The sequence below is a fragment of the Chrysemys picta genome, chromosome 3, assembly GCF_011386835.1.
Source record: "Chrysemys picta bellii isolate R12L10 chromosome 3, ASM1138683v2, whole genome shotgun sequence".
NCBI classification, from domain to species: Eukaryota; Metazoa; Chordata; order Testudines; family Emydidae; genus Chrysemys; species Chrysemys picta.
The window spans coordinates 69884428-69904082 of NC_088793.1; the positions used below are offsets into that span (position 1 = coordinate 69884428).

General features: G+C 41.3%; 1 protein-coding gene and 1 long non-coding RNA gene across 3 annotated transcripts in view; one reads left to right on the forward strand and one right to left on the reverse strand.

The window, feature by feature from the left end:
* The first annotated feature begins 914 nt into the window (after window positions 1–914).
* On the forward strand, window positions 915–11746 carry LOC122174417 (uncharacterized). Its single transcript, XR_006176180.2, has 4 exons — window positions 915–1097; window positions 5391–5458; window positions 7363–7424; window positions 11615–11746. It is a non-coding gene; the product is annotated as an uncharacterized LOC122174417 (long non-coding RNA).
* Window positions 11747–15458: 3712 nt separating this feature from the next.
* The window catches only part of RNGTT (RNA guanylyltransferase and 5'-phosphatase), a 415119-nt gene continuing 410922 nt past the window's right edge, over window positions 15459–19655 (reverse strand). For both annotated transcript variants that reach the window (XM_005299708.4, XM_005299707.4), the window contains one exon: window positions 15459–18400. In XM_005299708.4, coding sequence (XP_005299765.1) covers window positions 18237–18400 — 164 coding nt within the window. In that variant the 3' untranslated portion in view covers window positions 15459–18236. The remainder of the gene's footprint in view (window positions 18401–19655) is intronic.

Genomic DNA, 19655 nt, shown 5'->3' on the forward strand with positions numbered 1-19655 from the left:
ATCTATGGCAATTGCATCTTCAGTGGCATGATGCAGTTCTTCTAGGCCACCGCTGAACCTAGTCAGCAGGTGTATTACCAATGATTTGTACCAAACTACAGCCAAATTGCCACCCCACTGACAGACCTGACCAGGAAAAAACAACCAAATGCAGTTCATTGGACTGAGAAGTGTCAGAAAACCTTTAACCAGTTTAAGGCGGCCTTTATATCTGACTCTGTACTGAGGGCCTCGGACTTCAACCAACCGTTCATTGTAACCACAGATGGGTCTGAGTGTGGTGTGGGAGCAGTTTTAATGCAGGAAGGACCGGATCAACAATTCCATCCTGTTGTGTTTCTCAGCAAAAAACTTTCTGAGAGAGAAAGCCACTGGTCAGTCTCAGAAAAAGAATGTTACGCCATTGCGGATGCTCTGGAGAAGCTACACCCATACATTTGGGGATGGCGGTTCCACCTGCAGACTGACCATGCTGCTCTGAAGTGGCTTCACACAGTCAAGGAGACTAACAAAAAAACTTCTTCGCTCTCCAATACTTTGATTTTAAAATACAACACATTTCAGGAGCCTCTAACAAAGTGGCTGATGCACTCTTCTGGGAAGATTTCCCAGAATCAGCCGGGTAAAAATGTCCCTGCATTCTAAGTCACTATAGTCCTTGAAATGTAAAAAGTACTGTTTAGTTCTTCATGTAATTATTAGTAAAATTAGAGGTGCATGTATCTTATTAACTCTGTTTCCTAAACCTCCAGGAAGAAATCCCAGACGGTGTGGACCCAACCTGAACCAGGCTGGCCAGCACCATCTGTGATTTGGGGGTGTGTGTGTGTGATAAATAAAAGGGGACAATAGCTCCCTTTGATGGACACTCAGCCAGCCAGTTAGCTGTAAAATCCCTCTTGGTAACTGTTCTTTACTTGCTTTACCTGTAAAGGGTTAAAAAGTCCCCCAGGCAAAGAAAAAAAAAAGTGAGCACCTGACCAAAAGAGCCAATAGGAAGGTAGAACTTTTTAAAATTGGGGAAAAAACGTTCCCTTTGTCTGTTGTTCTCTGGGCTGGAGGGACAGAGCAGCCATGCTATAAGCAGCTTAAGCCAGGTATGATCATAAATCATCAGCTCATACTACTTATCTGAACTCCAAATGTGTAAGTAGATCAGAATGTTTAGCTAGATGCAATTAGGATTATTTCTTTTATTTCTTATTGGCTTGTGGACTCCTCTGTGCTAACCCCAGATGCTTTTGTTTGCTTGTAACCTTTAAGCTGAACCCCTAAGAAAGCTATTTTGGGTGCTTGATTTTTGGAATTGCTTTTTTAAAATCTAGCAAAAGCCTAAGTTCCAAATGTATTTTCTTTTTGTTTTTAATAAAATTTACCTTTTTTAGGAACAGGATTGGATTTTTGGTGTCCTAAGAGGTTTGTGCATGTTGTTTGATTAGCTGGTAGCCACAGCTAATTTTCTTTGTTTTCTTTCTCAGCTCTTACCCGGGGGGGGGGGGAGGGGTGTGTGTGAAAAGGCTTGAGGGAGGAATTCCCAAGTGCTCCTTCCTGGGCTCAAAGGGGTTTTTTTTGCATTTGGGTGGTGGCAGCGTTTACCAAGCCAAGGTCAGAGAAAAGCTGTAACCTTGGGAGTTTAATACACAGGGCCGCCCAGAGTGGGGGGCAAGTGGGGCAATTTGCCCGAGGCCCTGCAGGGGCCCCCACGAGAATATAGTATTGCAACTTTTTTTATGGAAGGAGCCCCCGAAATTGCTTTGCCCCAGACCCCCTGAATCCTCTGGGTGGCCCTGTGAATACAAGACTGGAGTGGCTAGTATTAATTTTTAAAATCCTTGCAGGCCCCACTTCTGCACTTGGAGTGACAGAGGTGGGATTCAGCCTTGACAGCAGGCATTTATTGATAATGTGCATCGTCTGTGTTGTGCTGCAGCTGCACAAAGGGCTGTCACAAAGGCCCCAGCGATACTGGTTGGCTGCACAGAGACCTTGCCCGGTCCAGCACCTGTTCAACAGGGACAATTGGCGATGGGGCAGGTCAAAAGCAGGCAGGCAAATTGTGGGGTAAGCGACGAGGGACTGGTTGGGGATTATAACAGATATCCATTCCTCTCACCAGAGTGTTTCCGCCCTAACATCCTGGCGTGGCGGATGAGACCATAATGGGCGACGTGGCAGCAAACATGAGGCTGGTGCTTTAAAAAGGTCATTGTGCAGCGGTAGGCTTGAATTGGTGCTTACTTTCTCCAGTAACTTGCCAGTGACAACCTCTCATCTGATATGAGGAGGAGCAACGTTGCTCAGACCTGGAAGTCATGGGAGTGGAGTCGGACGCAGGGTGCCAGAGATGATACGCATGATGGCACGTAACTGCGTATCCACCAGTTTGGTGTGTGACGATCGACTCCAAACTGGTGTGCAGTACTCAGTCACCGAATATGAGGTAGCAAGAGCTGACGTCCAGAAAGTTGAAGCATGAGCACCCCATGGTAAACCGGCCAGTTTGTTAACAAGATTGTTGTGCGTCTTAACTTTAGCTGCTGTCTTCTTCAGGTGGGCATGTAACTCAGTGTGCGGTCTAAGGTCACACCTAGATAGACCGGTTCTACTTCATGCTTCACCTTCTGACCATTCAGATAAACATTCAGCTCTTGGGTTGCGCTGGTGTGATGAAGATGGAACAAACTGGAGACTGTTTTTATGACGCTTGGCTGCAGGCGCCAAGTTTTACAGTAGTCAGATAACTTTATCATGTCCCCATTTAAGGTGGCATCAAGCTTGTGGAACGTCTGAGCCTGGGTACCGGAACAGATGTTGTCTGCGTAAATGAACTTTCGTGACTCCGTTGTTGGCAGGTGACTGATGTAAAGGTTGAACAGGGTTGGAGAAAGCACAGAGCCCTGGGATACCCCATTGCTCTGTCATCTCCAAGCACTCATCTTCTCCCCCATATGGACTCTGAATGGTCTATTGTGGAGGAACAGTTCAATGACAGCTGTGACCCAAGGTAGCAGAACCCTTGATACAGTATGGCACACTGGCCTGCTTGTGAAGGTATCACACGCCGCTGTTAGGTCAATGAAAACAGCACCTGTTTTCAAGTTTCTCTGGAAGCCATTTTCAACAAATGTGGTCAGCGCGAGTACTTGGTCGCATGTGATATGGCCTCAGCAAAAGCCTTGGTCAGGGCTCAAAATTCTCTCCATGTTGGGTAATATGCACTGTAGGACCAAGCGCTCCAGTGGCTTGAAGCACACTGATAATAATGATATGGGACAATAGCTTGATGCTTGACTTGGGTCCTTTCCAGGCTTTAGGAGGCCAATGACTTTTGCGGTGCACCGTATCTTCGGTAGCCTACCTTCACTGATGACCCCGGTGAAGAATTTCACAAGCCAAAGCCGAAAACAGGGGCCAAGGTTTTTCAGGAATTCTGGAGATATGTTGTCAGCAGCCTGCAGCTGTTCCACACTTGATGCTACCCAGTGTCTGTTCCAGCTCTGTTACAGTGAATGGTTCTAGGCAGCTTCTGATCTGGTGTACATATTTACACATATGCCATTCGTTCCTCACTTGTCTTCTCACCTGTTTCTCCAAAGGTGCGCTGGCCACTTTAAATAGGTGTCCAGCTACCTGGTTGGATGTCACTGAGGGTTGGCAGAGTACAGGTGGCTGCTGCACTGCTCTAAGGCATCGGAGCAGACTACAACACATGCAGCTGGAGCAAGTAAAGCTCATCCTCTCGGTTGTCTCCTCCCATCTGGCTCGGCAAGCAGTGTCCAATGATTCGATCAGATGGTCAGCGACATCTGAGTCACCAGATGCCTCATACTGCAAGCAAGGCAGTGCTCTCCTCTTCGAGACAGGGGATGTAGACCAGGCTGCAACCGTGTGGGATGGCTCTGCAGGCTGCTTTGTAGATAGCACCATGAGCAATGGTGGTCTCATTAACCAAGATATGCCGGGCTGGTATTGTCACCACACCCTTCTCCAGCACTTCCCGATATTTTTCCCAGTCGGCCTTTTGGAAGTTCCACCGCTTCTTTTTGGAACTCTTGACAACTCGGAGCTGTAGCCCGATATGGATCAGCGACGGTCTGTGTTGGCTGTGTGGAAAGTTATCCAAGTCTTGGCATGTTGCTGGCTGAGGATAACCATGAACTGAACTGACCCAGCATAAGTCAGGAGAATGGTCATGATCCCACCTAGAAGAATGGAACATGCCTCGTTGCTTAGAATCATAGATAAGGGCAAGGTCGTTTTGAGATGCCCGGTCTGCAAGTTGTTCACCGTGTATGTCAACCTCCTTATACCATCAGTCGGTGTGATAGCTGTTGAAATCTCCGACATAGACAGCTGGGTGTGGCAGGCCTGGTAGCACCTGTTGGTTCCAGCTGACGCTTGGAGACTTGTAAACATTTGCCGGCCAGAAACTGCCAATCTGGATGGGTTACAGAATTCAATAGACATCAGCTGAATGGCACCTGCAATGTGGGGCTCAGCCGTGCTTTGGGTGTGCCACATGGCACAACAGGTTGAAGCTGCCAATACTGTAATGCCCGGCTTCAGCAGTTGCTACGTGTGTCTCCTGCAAGCAAATGATTTCAATAGTATGTCAATGAGCAAGAATGCCGAGTAAATCACACTTGGCAAACGACAAACCCTCCATGTTGAGTTGTAACGTGCGTAGAGCTGGACCAATGACATAGAAGTCACCGGGCTGCACATTGGGGTTGTCGGTGACGATAGTGCCAGGATTTGTTTAGCTGGTGCTCGTGGAATTCGGCTCACTGGTTGGATCATTAGCTTCCCTGACTGCTGTCAGGTACTGGTGGGTGGGGCGATGAGGACGCTGATCCATTGCCTTATTTAGGAGCCTATTACCACCCACCCCACCCCGATTTTTCACACTTGCTATCTGGCCACCCTAAGTAGCAGTGATAGTGAAAATTATTCACAATGTGAGAAGGGAAGTAATCATAGGTATGACCCCACTTGCTTACATTTTGGCTTATTGTTTATTGAGGATCGACAGGGTGAATGCAGGTCACAGTTTATCATCTGCAGGGAATTGTTAACTAACAAAAAGCTAAAACCATCAAAATTACACAGGCATTTGGAGAGAAAACACCCAAGCTATAAAGACAAGCCAATTTATGTTTTTCAATGAAAATCCAAAGATTTGGAAATGTCACCAAAAAATCTTAAATGTGGCTATACTGTCCAAGAGCAAGCATTACATGCCTCTTACCTTTCTGCATTCTACATTGCCAAACATAAACAAACTCATCTAGTCGCTGAGGAGTTAATTCTACCTTCTGCTATTGACATATGCACTGAATTGTTGGGTGAGTCAGCTGCTAAAAAGTTAAAAACAGTTCTTCTTTCGAAAGATATAATGAGGAGAGGAATCCGTGCTATTTCAGAAGACATCCAATAGCAAACAACTGACCATCTTTCAGTAAGTGATTATTTGACTTTACAATTAGACAAATCTACAGATATAGCAAACCGTGCCATTTTGCTGGCTAATGTGAGGCATGTATAGGATGGTGGGATTCAAGAACAATACCTATTTAGTGCAGATATGCCTACTTCTGCTACTGCTGTTGATATATTTGGTGCACTGAATAATTATATGCAGTAGGTGACATTGAGCCGGACAAAGTGGGGTATTACAACTGATGGAGATGCTTCAATGATAGGACAACATTTGGGAGTTGTGCAAAGAATCCTTTTAAAAGCACCCATTGCACCATGGAACCACTGCTTCCTGCACAGAGAGATGTTATCAGCTAAAGATGTGATACCTGAGCTTCACAAAACTCTTAAAGGTGTTGGGAAAATTGTAAATTATATTAAAAACTATGTCAAGAATTCCCAGTGCATTCAGGTTTTTCTGTCAGGAAATGGGCAGTGTGTGTCCATCTGCTTTTCCATGCTGAGGTTCATTGGTTGTCCCATGGCAAAGTTTTGTCTCATGTATACAAACTGACAAATGAGTTGGCAGCTTTTCTTGAAGGAAAAAAGTCTCACCTGGCAGAACACTTCAGTAATGAGACATAACGTGCTCACGTTGCATTTCTTGTAGATATATTTGAACAAATATTCAATTAGAATTATTTGAATCTGTTTTTACTGGGCAGAGGGCACAATCACTTTAAGCAAACTGACAAAATTGATTGTTGAATGCAGAGTTGTTGTAGCTGTGTTGGTCCCAGGATACTAGAGAGACAAGGTGGGTGAGGTAATATTTTTTATTGGACCAACTTCTGTTGGTGAGAGAGACAAATTTTCAAGCTTACATAGACCTGAAGGAGAGCTTAGTGTGACTCGAAAGCTTGTCTCTCTCACCAACAGAAGTTGGTCCAATAAAAGATATGACCTCATCCATCTTGTCTCACCCAGATTTAACATTTTAGCCTTGACCTGATTTAGTCTTATCTAATTGAACTTCCATTTTGTGTGTGCTGTTGTTTGGGATGCTGCTGTATTTCTCTTTACCTACAATAGGAAGTAATTGTGCTCTCTCAGATGTTATGGTTTGTTGACTTTAATTCGGCAATCACTGAACATATAGTATTTACGTTAGTTGACTTGTTTTAGTGAGGCACAGAATTATTGACTATAGCTGGGCAGGAAACTTTTCCCATCCTTCAAATATTGTCAAGACTTAGAAAAATTTTCCTGGCTCAAATTGGTATGAAAAGTCAAAATCTCAAAATCATTTGTGAACCAATCAACCAACCAACCAAAAAAACATTTTCAGTTCAGGCCAAGTGAAACATTTCATTTAGATTTTCACCTTTTTTCTCTTTTAAAAAATCTAATTAGCTGACACTTCAGAACCAAAAGTCATCTCAAATAAGAAAGCCAGAACGGTTCATTTTGAAAATGTCAGAACAAAATATTTTAACTGTTTCAAAACTTAACTTTTTTGAATCAGGAGACTTGTCAAATCCAAACCTGTTTTGTGAACCGTTTGTTTCAATGAATCAGCATTTTTTGAGAAAAAATATTCATAGAAAAATTTCCAACAAGCTCTACAATTGGCATTTGCCAATCTGCATTTTTTCATTTTAAATATGTATTAAAAAGTGATCAATAGAACCCTACACTCCAATACATCCCAAAGTCTTTAAATGATGATGAGACTTATTATAGTGTGTTCCATAATGATTGACCACGTCACCAACTGTGGCACAAATGAGATAATGGTGAAGTGCATTCACCTTGCTCTATCAGTAGAAGTAGCCATACTTTGTAACACAACATATAAAAGTGAAAAGGTAGTGTGCACCAAGAATCAGCATTTTACTACAGATGTTTCTTCCATGCTGAAGATTTGTTAAATTATCTCCCTAGAAGTACAAGATAGATTTCTCCAGTACAGACAATGGAGGAAGTGAGAACTACTGGCCAAAAAGGTAAGTCCTGTAGAAAATGGTTTGTAATAAAACTCAAAATGTTTTGTTTTCAAGTGTAACATTTAAAAAAAAAATTGAAGAAAAATCTGAAATGAAAACTCGTTTGACTCAAAAAAATTGAAAAGTTTCATTTAGAAAATATCTAAATGAAACGTTTGGATTTTTTCTGGAATCCCACGTACCCCCCGACAAACAATGGAGCAAATTCTGTATTTTTTTTTGGTTAAAAGGTTTCATACAAAATACTTTGCCAAGCTCTGCTTGCCATTTCATGTATCCATTAAGCATAGGGTGACCAGATAGCAAGTGTGAAAAATCAGGACAAAGTATGGGGGGGAGGGGGTAATAGGCGCCTATATCAGAAAACGCCCTGAATATCGGGACTATCCCTATAAAATGGGGACATCTGGTCACCCTAGTTAAGCACTATGCACAACTATAGCATTGTATAACAATTGTGCATTTATCCCTGGCAGGGAAGCACTGATCTAGGGAACTGGGGTCAGATTTCTCTGGTCCAGCTAACAGCACTAAGAGCAGGACTAGAGGGGGCAGGAAGGTCAAAGATGGCCATCAGCCAATTTTGCATTTCCCTACTCCTGGGGCTGCAGGGGAAGGGGCTAGTCCCTAATGTATGTTAGAGCGACCTTCCGGAGGCTGCAGCAGCACCCCGGCCATGCCCCCTTCCCCCTAGACACACTTCTTTGCCAGGGTTCAGGAGGGTAGCATTGGAGCCATTGCACAGCAGCCACAAACCAGAGGAGGATTCCCCACTGCAGAGAAAACTTCCAGTGCCTGGTTTGACTAGGGCTACGGGCTTCAGATTAATGAAGCTGATTTCTTGTGAAGTAATTTTGTAAAGGTGCACAATACTTTTAATAAATGTGTTAGCATCTGAATGAGAAAATCTGTATTTGTTTCTCTTTTTATATGAGTAAGAGGGCAGCCATCCAGTAATCTGATTGGCTGGCACAGTTTCCATTTGGTTGCAGGGATAAAATACAAAACATTTATGTGCACAAAAACAAATGGTAAAATCTAGAAACCATACCTGGTCGGTAGTAATGTTACAAACTTGAATATTTGTTCTGTCACATGTTATTTTTGCAGAACACTGGCAGATTCTGCCACTCATGTGAATAAGTATTAACTACCTGCAAAATTATCATTGATTCCAAAGGATTGATTTTTCTACACAACAGTAACACATTAAATTTTTATTTTTTTAAAAAGAACAAACTGCTCAGTAGCCGAAAGTAAATTATTCCAGCAAGTTGACCATTTTAAGAGCTATTTAGAGATGTGAATTCTCTGCAGTTTGAAGCAGTCGATTTTTCCCCTTATTGTTTGAACTTTATCCTAAATGTCGTGTTTTATATTTGAATGGTTATTTTATGTATCTCAAAACCTCATACAGTAAAGCAAAAACTTTATTACAATAAGACCTTATAGCAGAGTATTTGTCTACACAACAAATGAAAGAATGTAATAAGCATTAAAAGACACACTAAAATAACACTGAGTGCCTAACAAACTTACAAAGGAAATTCAGAGCTAAGGTCACTGGTTCTATTCTTCTCATCTCATCCTATTACGGTCAGATTCTGATCTTGTTTACACTGAAGAAAACCCCTAGTAACTTCAGAGTTTATTGAAGTTATTCTGTATTTTTATGCATATGGCTGGCATTCCATACGCACTGAAATGCTATTATACATGGTGTTTGTGCCCAGTTACCATGAGATTCTGCAATCAGAACAAAGGGCTGGAAATTCAGAGGTTCAACAGAGCACTGCTTGGCGGGGAAGATGGCTCTAATTCACCTTTCTGTCCCCATCTTAAATCAGAAGCATCTTCTGGCTGGGGATCACTGGAGTGTAGTGCACTCAGCACATCTCAGATGCTGGCAGAGCACTGGGAGGCAGTGGTGTAGAGCCAGCAACACCAACCTAAGGTTTTCAGAGGATTCCCCAGCTGTCCCTTTGGTGCAACTTTCTGACTACTTTGGGCTTCCTGAGCTGCACAAAGCAGCTGGGAGGCCAAGGATCTGGATCATAGTTTCAGTAGCAAGGTCCATAATGCATCACATTGCATGTGTACTCACACAGCACTCACTAAACTACAAAGTCCTTCATTAGCATGCACTTGGTTCAGAAATTTCTCTGTGTGGTGGTGTTCCAATTCAGGGATTTGACCGAAGCTTATCTCTCGTTATGACACCTTCGCTCACCAGGTAGTGAGGACGAAATTAACTTCCCAGTGGTGCATGCACAGTTACACCACAGAGATTTCTGAGTTATTGCAAAGAATAATTGTGAGGAAAAGAGAAAGTTACTTACCTGTTAGTCTGCTTCTTTGAAGATCTGATCCCAAAGGATTCTTGCTCGTGGGCCCTGTGTTCCCTAATGAAATGACACTAGTTCTCAATTACTTGACCCTACAAGGCAGGCACAGTGGGGAGCAGCATGTTAGAACCTTCCTTCAGACTGGTGGGTGCTCATCACCAATGGCCACATCCTACCAGAGCCCTCAGGGTCTTCCCCCCCTTGCTCTCACCTTTTATTTCCTGGATCAACTTTCCTCCTTATACTGCCTTCTCCACATTCCCTCCTATTGTTTGCTCCACTCACTTCTTTCACCTTGATTCAAATTAGATTGTAAGGTTCTTCAGAGTGGTGACCATATTTTCCTATGTGTTTACACTACTCCGAGCACAACTACTCTCTGACCCTGACTGGAACTTGGTGGCACCCTACCACAATTCTGCCACTACACTAAGGCACTGAGTCACCGAGGAGTCACTGCTGCATAAAGACAGAGCAAATGCTCCAGGCTGTTCCGTCACGAACCAAACTGAGAGAAAAAGAGGGTAGATTTTCTTTTTTTTAAGGGATGAATTTCAAGGCTTTTCCTCTGCTCTGAAGATTAGGAAGGTGGTTGCTCTGGAGACCCCGTCTGTGTAACTGTCAGGATGCAGAATAAAACTCGCAGTTTCCTGTGATAAACTGCTTTTGCCTTGTCTTCTAAACTGCAGTAACAGGGGGGAAAATCACTGTTACCAGTAGCAAACCTGTCTATGAAGGAGAACCACTAGAGTTAGATGATTCCAAATGGCATAACACCATTGGATTCTGGCCGTTCTTGAGATAGAGGCCACTAAAATCACATCAGAATTCAATTGGGAGGGGGGAAAGCATGATAGTAGTTACAATTACATGATTTAAGATCAGAGATTTCAAGCACTGTAAATAATTTCAATACACCTCTACCTTGATATAACGCTGTCCTCGGGAGCCAAAAAATCTTACTGCGTTATAGGTGAAACCACGTTATATCGCACTTGCTTTGATCCACCGGAGTGCACAGCCCCGCCCCCCCCGGAGCACTGCTTTACCGCGTTATATCCGAATTCGTGTTATATCGGGTCGTGTAATATCTGTTATATTGTATATAGTTTGGGTGAGGGTGTGTGTGACACTGGACCCCCAAAATGTCACTGGTGTCTTGGTGCAGCCAGCATTTCTTTGGAGTGGGTCTGGGATCCTCATGCCAGATCCTCAGCTGGTGAAATCAAAGTAGCTCCATTGAAGTCAGTGTAGCTGTGACAAATTATATGAGTTAAGGTCTAATCCACTGATGCAAAACTTTCAACCCTTAATGAATTGTGTACAAGTTAGAAAAACTTTGAGGAGTGTTTTAATAAAAATGTGTTTTTCCAATCTTCAGTATTTACAATTTATACAGATCTATTTAATGCAATAACCTTAATATAATCTCTCTTCACAGAATAGTTCTGTGCAGAACATTTAGTCATTTAATTTATCAGAATATCGTAGTTTAATGGCTTCTGAACTCAATTTGTCTGTTTTCTTTTGATCAAGTATATGGGAAAATGTAGAGGGAAAATATTCCTGCTATGAGAATTTGAGGGGGAAAAAAGCTTTTGATATCATAACATCCATTGCTTTCATGGTGAACAAACAGTTCATAGTTGGGTGGTGTTTTGTTTTTTTGCTATACTGTGAATGGAGGTTACTTACCTATAGTCATAGTTCTGTGCATTCACACTCATGGGATGCACTGACAAATACTGCTCAGACGTTGGAACCTTCTCACAGCAGTGCTCATTGGGGTACTCATGCATCCCCACCCTCTCTCTTCTCCCCTCTGTGTTCCTGAACGTTCTGAAGATGAGGCACCCTCTACTCCCTCAGTTCTTTCCACCATCTCCCCACAATCAAGATTCCATTAGGACTCTGAGGAAGATGGAAAGGTGGTCAGGAAGTGTGAATAGGCAGAATCCATCTCTAAGAACTCCGGTTACAGGTAAGTAACCTTCATTTCTGCTGCATATTCCCACTCAAGACAGTTTATCAAGCAGTATTCCATAAATGGACGGTGAGACTTGGAGTCCTAACTGAATAAGGATTGAAGTACTGCCCTGAAAATTAAGCATCCGATGTAGAAGCTAGGTCTAGGAAGTAATTTTTTGTAAATGTAAGTATAGAGCCCCAAATAGCAACCCCGCAGATGTCTGCAGTTGGAACAACAGGGCCTTCCAGACCATGGCAGAATCTGCCAATCATGCCAGTAACCAAACTCAGGCTCCATATCTGTCATATCTGGAAGGGTGTGATGATCTGTAGGCACCATATTTCGAGGTGCATTCCTTCTTCTGATAATGGAACCTGGAGGTATCTGCAACTTCTAGCATACTTTTATTCTTCCTTGGACTGCAGATCTAACCTAGAGCCGGTCTTGGGTACAACACAGAAGTAAATGGGGAAACTACAGGACCTGCATATGCAAAACAGAAAAGCAAACAAATGTTACTGACCTCCTCCTTTTCCCTGGTGGGGACACTTCAGAAGGACAAGTAGCAGGAGCATTCCTTTTACTCTCTTAGGCAAGTAGACACTATTTGCCTCTTGCAAATCTGGTAACTGATCTGATTGTGAATCGATGTCATGCAATTGTGCTACCATAGTAAGGGTTGGTGCCATGTGAACAGTGGATAAAGAAACTACTGCCAACTCTAGCACAACTTTCAGATCCAAGGGATAAGTTTTTAGGCAAGTTTTAGGCAAAATTTGCAAATGACACCAAGCTGGGTGGGGTTGCAAGCCCTTTGGCGGACAGGATGAGAATCCAAAATGACGATGACAAATTGGAGAATTGGTCTAAATTCAACACAATGAAATTTCAATAAAAGAGAAGTACAAAGTACTTCACTTAGGACGGAAAAATCAAACACACAACTACAAAATGGGGAATAACTGGCTAGGTGGTAGTACTGCTGAAAAGGATCTGGGGGTTATAGTAAAAATTGAATATGCGTCAACAATGTGACACAGGTGCGAAAAAGGCTAATATTGTGATGGGGTGTATGAACTGGACTGTAGTATGTACGACCCAGGATGTAACTGTCCCACTCTGCTTGGCACTGGTGAGGTCTGAGTTGGAGTACTGTGCCCAATTCTGGAGGCCACACTTTAGGAAAGATGCAAATTGGAGAGAGTCCAGAGGAGAGAAACAAAAATGATAAAAGGTTTAGAAAACCTGATCTATGAAGAAAGGTTAAAAAAACAGGGCATGTTTAGTCTTGAGAAAAGAAGACTGAGTGGATCTGATGAACAGTTTTCAACTATGTTAAAGACTGTTATAAAGAAGATGGTAATCAATAGTTCTCTACGTCCGAAGGTATGACAAGAAGTAATGGGCTTAATCTGCAGCAAGGGAGATATAGGTTTGATATTAGGAAAATCTTTCTAGCTCTAAGGGTAGTTAAGTCTGGAATACGCTTCCAAGACGGGTTGTGGAATCCCCAATATTGGTGGTTTGTAAGAATAGGTTGGACAAGCACATGTCAGGGATGGTCTGTTTATTTGGCTGGACTTGATGACTTTTTGTGGTCTCTTCCAGTCCTACATTTCTATTAGTCTATGATTCACCCTAAGCCTGAACCTTAGTCTTTGGTTTAGGATCTGATATTCTTGGATCCAGGTCATATGGATCTGAGGCATCTCCTGAATGTGACTTATTCTTGCAAGCAGGAGCCTTCTTGTCTTGCACAAACTTTCTCAGAACCGAAGTAGATGGAGCTGAAGGTTTCTCCCGTGGTTTGGCTCTTCCTGCAGAGGCTGGTATCAACCAAATATCTGAGCACTATTAGTGTCAAATCCAATAATTTGGATACCGATTGCACCGAAACACTGAAACTGATCCTGGGAAAGAGATCACAGTATTATACATATTGCTCTTCTTTTTAATCCCCCAGGTGTTAAAAGCAGACACTGGTATTTTCACCTGGAGTACAGATCTCATATGTATCGGATCCAGGACACTTCATAGCCAGAACTTCCTGCAGCAATAAGGCTTGCAGCCTGTTCTGGGTCTCCTTGAGCACGCTGGGGGTAAATGTGCTGCAGACAGACCAGCATGAGGGACAGCGACCCTCTCTGACGCATGCCAAGCATCTACTATGGGCATCCTGATCCTGGGAAAACGGCTGGACAAGAGATGCACCTACCTTTTGAAGCCAGGTCTCTTAGGTTATGTCTACACTGCATTTTAAAAAACAGGGAATTGTATCTCAGGGTACATCTACACTACCCGCTGGATCGGCGGGTAGCCATCGATCAATCGGGGATCGATTTATTGCGTGTAGAGTAGACATGATAAATCAATCCCCGATCGCTTTCCCATCGACTGCTGAACTCCAGCTTGGTGAGAGGTGGAAGCAAAGTCGACGGGGGAGCCGCAGCAATCGACCCCGCGCCATGAGGACGTGAAGTAAGTCGAACTAAGATATGTCGACTTCAGCTACCCTATTCTCGTAGCTGAAGTTGCGTATCATAGGTCGATTTCCCCCCCCCCCCCAGTGTAGACCAGGCCTCAGAACCTGGGCTGACACTACAGCACTAAAACCAGCAGTGTAGACACTGCGGCTTGGGCTGGAGCTCGGACTCTGAAACCCACTCCCCCATCCTGAGCTTCAGAGCCTGAGCGTCTACACAGCTGCTTTTAGTGCTGTGAGCTCAAGTCTGTAGACCGGGGCACTGAGACTCACTGCTGCGAGTTTTAAAAAAAGAACCAGGAGTGAGAATTGAAGACATATCTACTATCTATGCTAAGAATAAAACCTTTTTTCCTTAAATAAGTTTACCACTAAAACTAATAATGAAAACTACACTAAAAGTAAAACTACACTAAACAAAGGCACTAAATTGTTCTTGAGTGAAGGCTCCAGATCCAACTGGATCCAGAGAGGCTAATATCCATCTGCTGCTGCATTTGGAAGGAACTGAGGCAGCAGAGGGTGCCACTCCCCCTTCTATAACCTCACCTCCAGAATGTTCAGGAAGGAAGAGGGAAGGGATAGCAGGGTGCACAAGTGCTCTGACAAGCACTGCTATGAGCAGGTTCCACCTCTTGAGCTGCACCAGCTAGCACACCCTGTGAGTTGGAATATGCATCCAAAGAAGCAGTGTCACAGAGAGAAATAGTGTGGAGGTATGTGGAACACATTTTACTGGCTTAACACAATATAGGAAGATGGAACATATACTACTGCAAAACGCTCAAAGCCTACATAAAATTATTCAGTGTTTCATGCATCCCCAAATATGTATTAATTAGGATCCAGTGAGAATTTAACTGGAGTGGGGGAATACTGAAATTGGTTTGGTCTTTTTGTACAGTAGACATTTAAAATAATTAATTAATAATGTAATGTATGTTAGCACATTATAAAAAGTTATTCTGATTCACCAATTCTTCAGTTCCCTCTCAGGCAGTAGGAAGGGAAAACTCTGCTTTAAAAAAATATTTATCATAGCCAAGAGCTATATCACTTATTGGCTCTCTGGGAATGCTTATGCATAGGCTTTCTAGCCCAGAGTTGAACCTCTGACCTCTGCAAATCATGTAAAATTCTTCTGTTTGAATCTTGAGTATTGGTCGAGTACCCCGTTGTTGGCAATGGGATGGGTGGATATCATAAGCATAAATAATCAGACCACTATCACAAGTAAATGAACGTCCATTCTTTTAAACCATTGACTTTATTAAAATACTTAATACATAGTTTGCAGAGGAACGTACTGACATTTTCTGAGAACTCCATTGAAAGCAAAACGTAACTGTACATGTACTATTTAACAAACAACAACTTAGAGGATGGGTTCATACTCTATATCCTAAGAGCAGACAGTTGAGTTTTTTTCAGGTTTTTTGGCACAGGCTCTTCCTTGCCCCCTATCTCAGAATATCCAGTAGAAGAGAGCAGGGTCTCATATGTCTTACAAACAAACAAACAAACAAACAAACAAAACCAAACAAACGAACAAAACCAAACAAACGAACAAACAAAAACCAACCAACCAAACACTGGTCCAAGTGGAATTCCATTGTTTTCATCTGCTTCTTCTCTCTACTCTTCCCTTCCCAGTACTTTTTTTTTTTTTTAAATGTTGTCCAGAAAACCTAAGATGATCAGCCTCTTTCAAAGGCTACAGAGCTGCAGTGCAGGAAGAACTTCAAGTCAAATCTGAGCAGAGATCTCCCAAACCATCAGATCATCTCTCAATGTCTTTACAATTCCTTCAATATACCAATTTTAAAAATTGAGTGGGAAAAAAAGTAACGTCAAAATATGCAAAGAGTAACAGTGCATTCGTGAACTGTGTGGAATGCACGTTGAGGGCAGGCTACAATGCACTAAAGAAAATGACAAATTATAAACTTTAAAATTCTGTTGAAATAAAGAGGTGGAGGGTGGGAAGGAAAAGAGAGGAAATAATCTGGATAAATATTTAAAACAAAATGCTCTTTTCACATATCTCATTCTCAGTTAAAAGGTTGCAATTACCATAGACATTTAAACAGCACTAGAGATTGTTGATAAAATATATGTCATGACTTAACTCAATGGTAGGGCTGTAAGTCTGGGGAAAAATACAACAAAAACTATGTGGAAAAGAAATGTACTGCGTGTTTCCATGAAGGATGAATTGAGGTTGCATAGGTTTTCACATGAAATTTATAAGGTTGTTTTGGGGAGATAATTTTTCAACCTTGCATAGGAGATATATCTGTTATAAAGACAATACACGGAAAGTTTGTATGGTTGAAACATGAGCTTTGATGAACACACTTTTTCCTCAAGTTTTACTGCAGCAAAAAAAGCAACTTTTTAAACCTCTTCAATGCCCTAACACATATATGGAGTATCCCAGGAAAGAGACATTAGGATTACCATGTGAATGATACAGTGTATATTTATACACATTGAAACAATTGGAGGAACCCCCCACAAAGCATAGCCCTAAAATTTCCATATAGAAAAAAATACTGCATGAGTTAACTTTATTTACAAACATTAAAACTCATTTAAATATAAACTATTTTGGATCATTTATTATATCAAATGAAATTATGTTAGTTAACCAGACTGTTGAATGAATGGATCACCCATATTTATACTTATATTTATTTATCAATAACTGTATAGCCAAATACCAGCTTATTAACTGTGCAGAAAACTTTTAAAACTGCATTTTTATAATTACTTTTGTTTCTAGTCAGAGCAATGCCTCCATATGTCTGTTAGAATGCAGCTTTTCCATCTTAATTGAGCGAACAACTTCCAATTGTACTGCAGCAAGGGCCATTAGGATATTTGTTTCATCATTGGGTATAACAGAAATAAAGTCAGCGGATTAGAATCCTGTCACAGGACAACTGATTGCTGCTTTGAAAATTAACGGCTTGGTATTCAGCATGTTAATTTCCACCAATAAATGTCTTGCCTTTGCCCTGCTTTTATCTAAAAACAGGAGGCCCTTTTCCTGTGACAGGGCTCTATTCCATTGGCATTACCTCCTCATCAAAGATGCTGGCTGGCATTTCTTTTGCCATTTTGCACCTGGATCTAAGACAACATCATTAGTACTGGGTATTACTCTTGCATATCACAGTGAGGTGTACCTTTACATATTATTTATAATGGCTTCACTGTGGAGAACTAAACCCTGTCTTAGAAACTGTCTCAAAATAGAGACCTTAATACTAAGGATTTCACGTGTGTTCCTTATCTACAGATAAACTTAAAATGCAGAGCTAAAATTGACCCACCAGACATTAGGTGTGTGACTTCAAATAATGAAACGAAAACAAAACCAACCCCCCACGACCACCCAGCACATTTCCTTTAGAAAGGATGCTATTTACAACAATAAAGATTCAGTTCTTTAATATTTTAACAAAAAACCCATCTAATTTTAAAATTAGTAAACCTAATAAGGTTTTTTTAAACCAATACAGTGCACAAACAACATTGCTGTTTGTTCTTGAACATGAGTCTCAGAAATGTAGGAACACTAAGATAAATTATACTAAGGGTGACAAATCTGAACTAATTAAATAATAAGAAAGAAAAAGAAACACCACTATAATTGAAACACAGATTCTAAAAAGTACAGTGTTCCAATGGTTTCTCACAGTTCCAGATTGCTAACATTATAAATTAAGGGTGAAAGATATCCATGTATAAACAAGGCAGCTTTCCACTGATTCTATACTGTTCTTGTCTAAACCTTTGGATATTTCAATCTTCAAATCCCACAAAGTAAGATTGAATTTGCCAGTTACAAAAAGAGTGTCGGTTCATGATGTGGCATTTGAAAAAAATGCATCTAGATATTTACAGGATGCATAGAACGACTTTTTTGCAAATGTTTTTTAATCCACACACCTTTTCATTTCACCTTCTGCAGATTTGTAAACAACATGCTATTCATTCAGACTGTGGCCTTAGGTTATGGTGCGTGGTCTTTTGGGAGGAGGTGGGGGCATGAGTTCAGCGTCAGGATCCAGGTGATGTTTTTGCGTCTGTCCTTGAGAAGCTGCTGTACACCTATCAATGAACTCAAACAACATTTCCTTTGTGACTGGATTTTGGATGCTGTTACATACAGCTGGGAACAAAGAACACATTTTGACGTTATTAAACTGATTGGCTGCATGCAACACTTGAACAATTTGATCCTGTATTTGCAAAATAAATGACAGTATTTGGCACAAATGTTCAGTTTTGAACATATATTTTATAGAACTTTTGTGTTAGGGATGAAATTACTCTACTTTGCTCACACACAGCTGAGGACTACAGAGAATAAAGAACTGCTGTCCCAACAGGCACCAGTCTAGCCTTCTAGTCAAGAGAATAAATCTTTGTCAAAAAGTAAAATTAAATTCAATATAAATGTCAGGAATTAGCACATTACTTAGGCAAGTAGTAGCAACAAAGCTCTTGTGCAATGTGTCTTCTGGCTCTGAAGCTCTACCTAAGTCGTAACCAGTAGGAATACATGATTTTATCCCTTTTGACAAACTGGGAACTGAAATGCCTAAGTCTTTGGATTTTTCACCAAATATCAAACAATTTAGACAATTTATGAAAAGGCTTGATTCTGAACTGAGTATCTTTTTATCATTTTGCCTGTGCAACCTGGTCTCGTCTGATGAAATATGGTACTTAGGAAAAAAGGCTAGAAGCAAGATATATTGATTTAAGGTGGAATTCCATGACTACCTGGGACAAAAATATAAGATAAGGCTATAAAAGATTTTGAGAGATAGTATGAGGAAGATCAGCTATACTACAGAGGCAGTTTCATGAGGAAGAATAATTGTTACTCTTTTGAGCCCCAACATCCATTAAAATGAGTAAACTTATCTCCCTCAACTGATATAAAGTAAAATCATCTTCATGATTAGCAATTAAAAATATGGTTTCATGGGCCACTGAAGATATTCTTTTCATACCACTGTAATTCTGGAAGCATGCACAATCTTAATGTAACATTAATAAAACCCTCCCTAATAGCAATGGTTTTATAATTAAAAACATTTTTGGTGTAAAGATGCTTTTTAAAAATTTCTTCTGTATGCATCAGTTTTAGTCCATTTAAACACAGTATTATAATGAAAAGTAGCTAGCCTTGCCAAAAACAAACAAAAAATTACAAAAATAAAAAAGTTATCACCCCAGCAAGCCTGTGCTGGTAAATTTGTATGACCATTTTTAAAGGCTGACCAGGACTAATGGGACAAAAAGGAAAAAAAAAAATCACCATTTTTTAAAAATACTTTTTTCCACTGGAAAAGTCTAAAAAGAAAGAAGTTCAAAAAGGGAAAGAAGTAGCACACACACATTTTATTTTAGCTTTA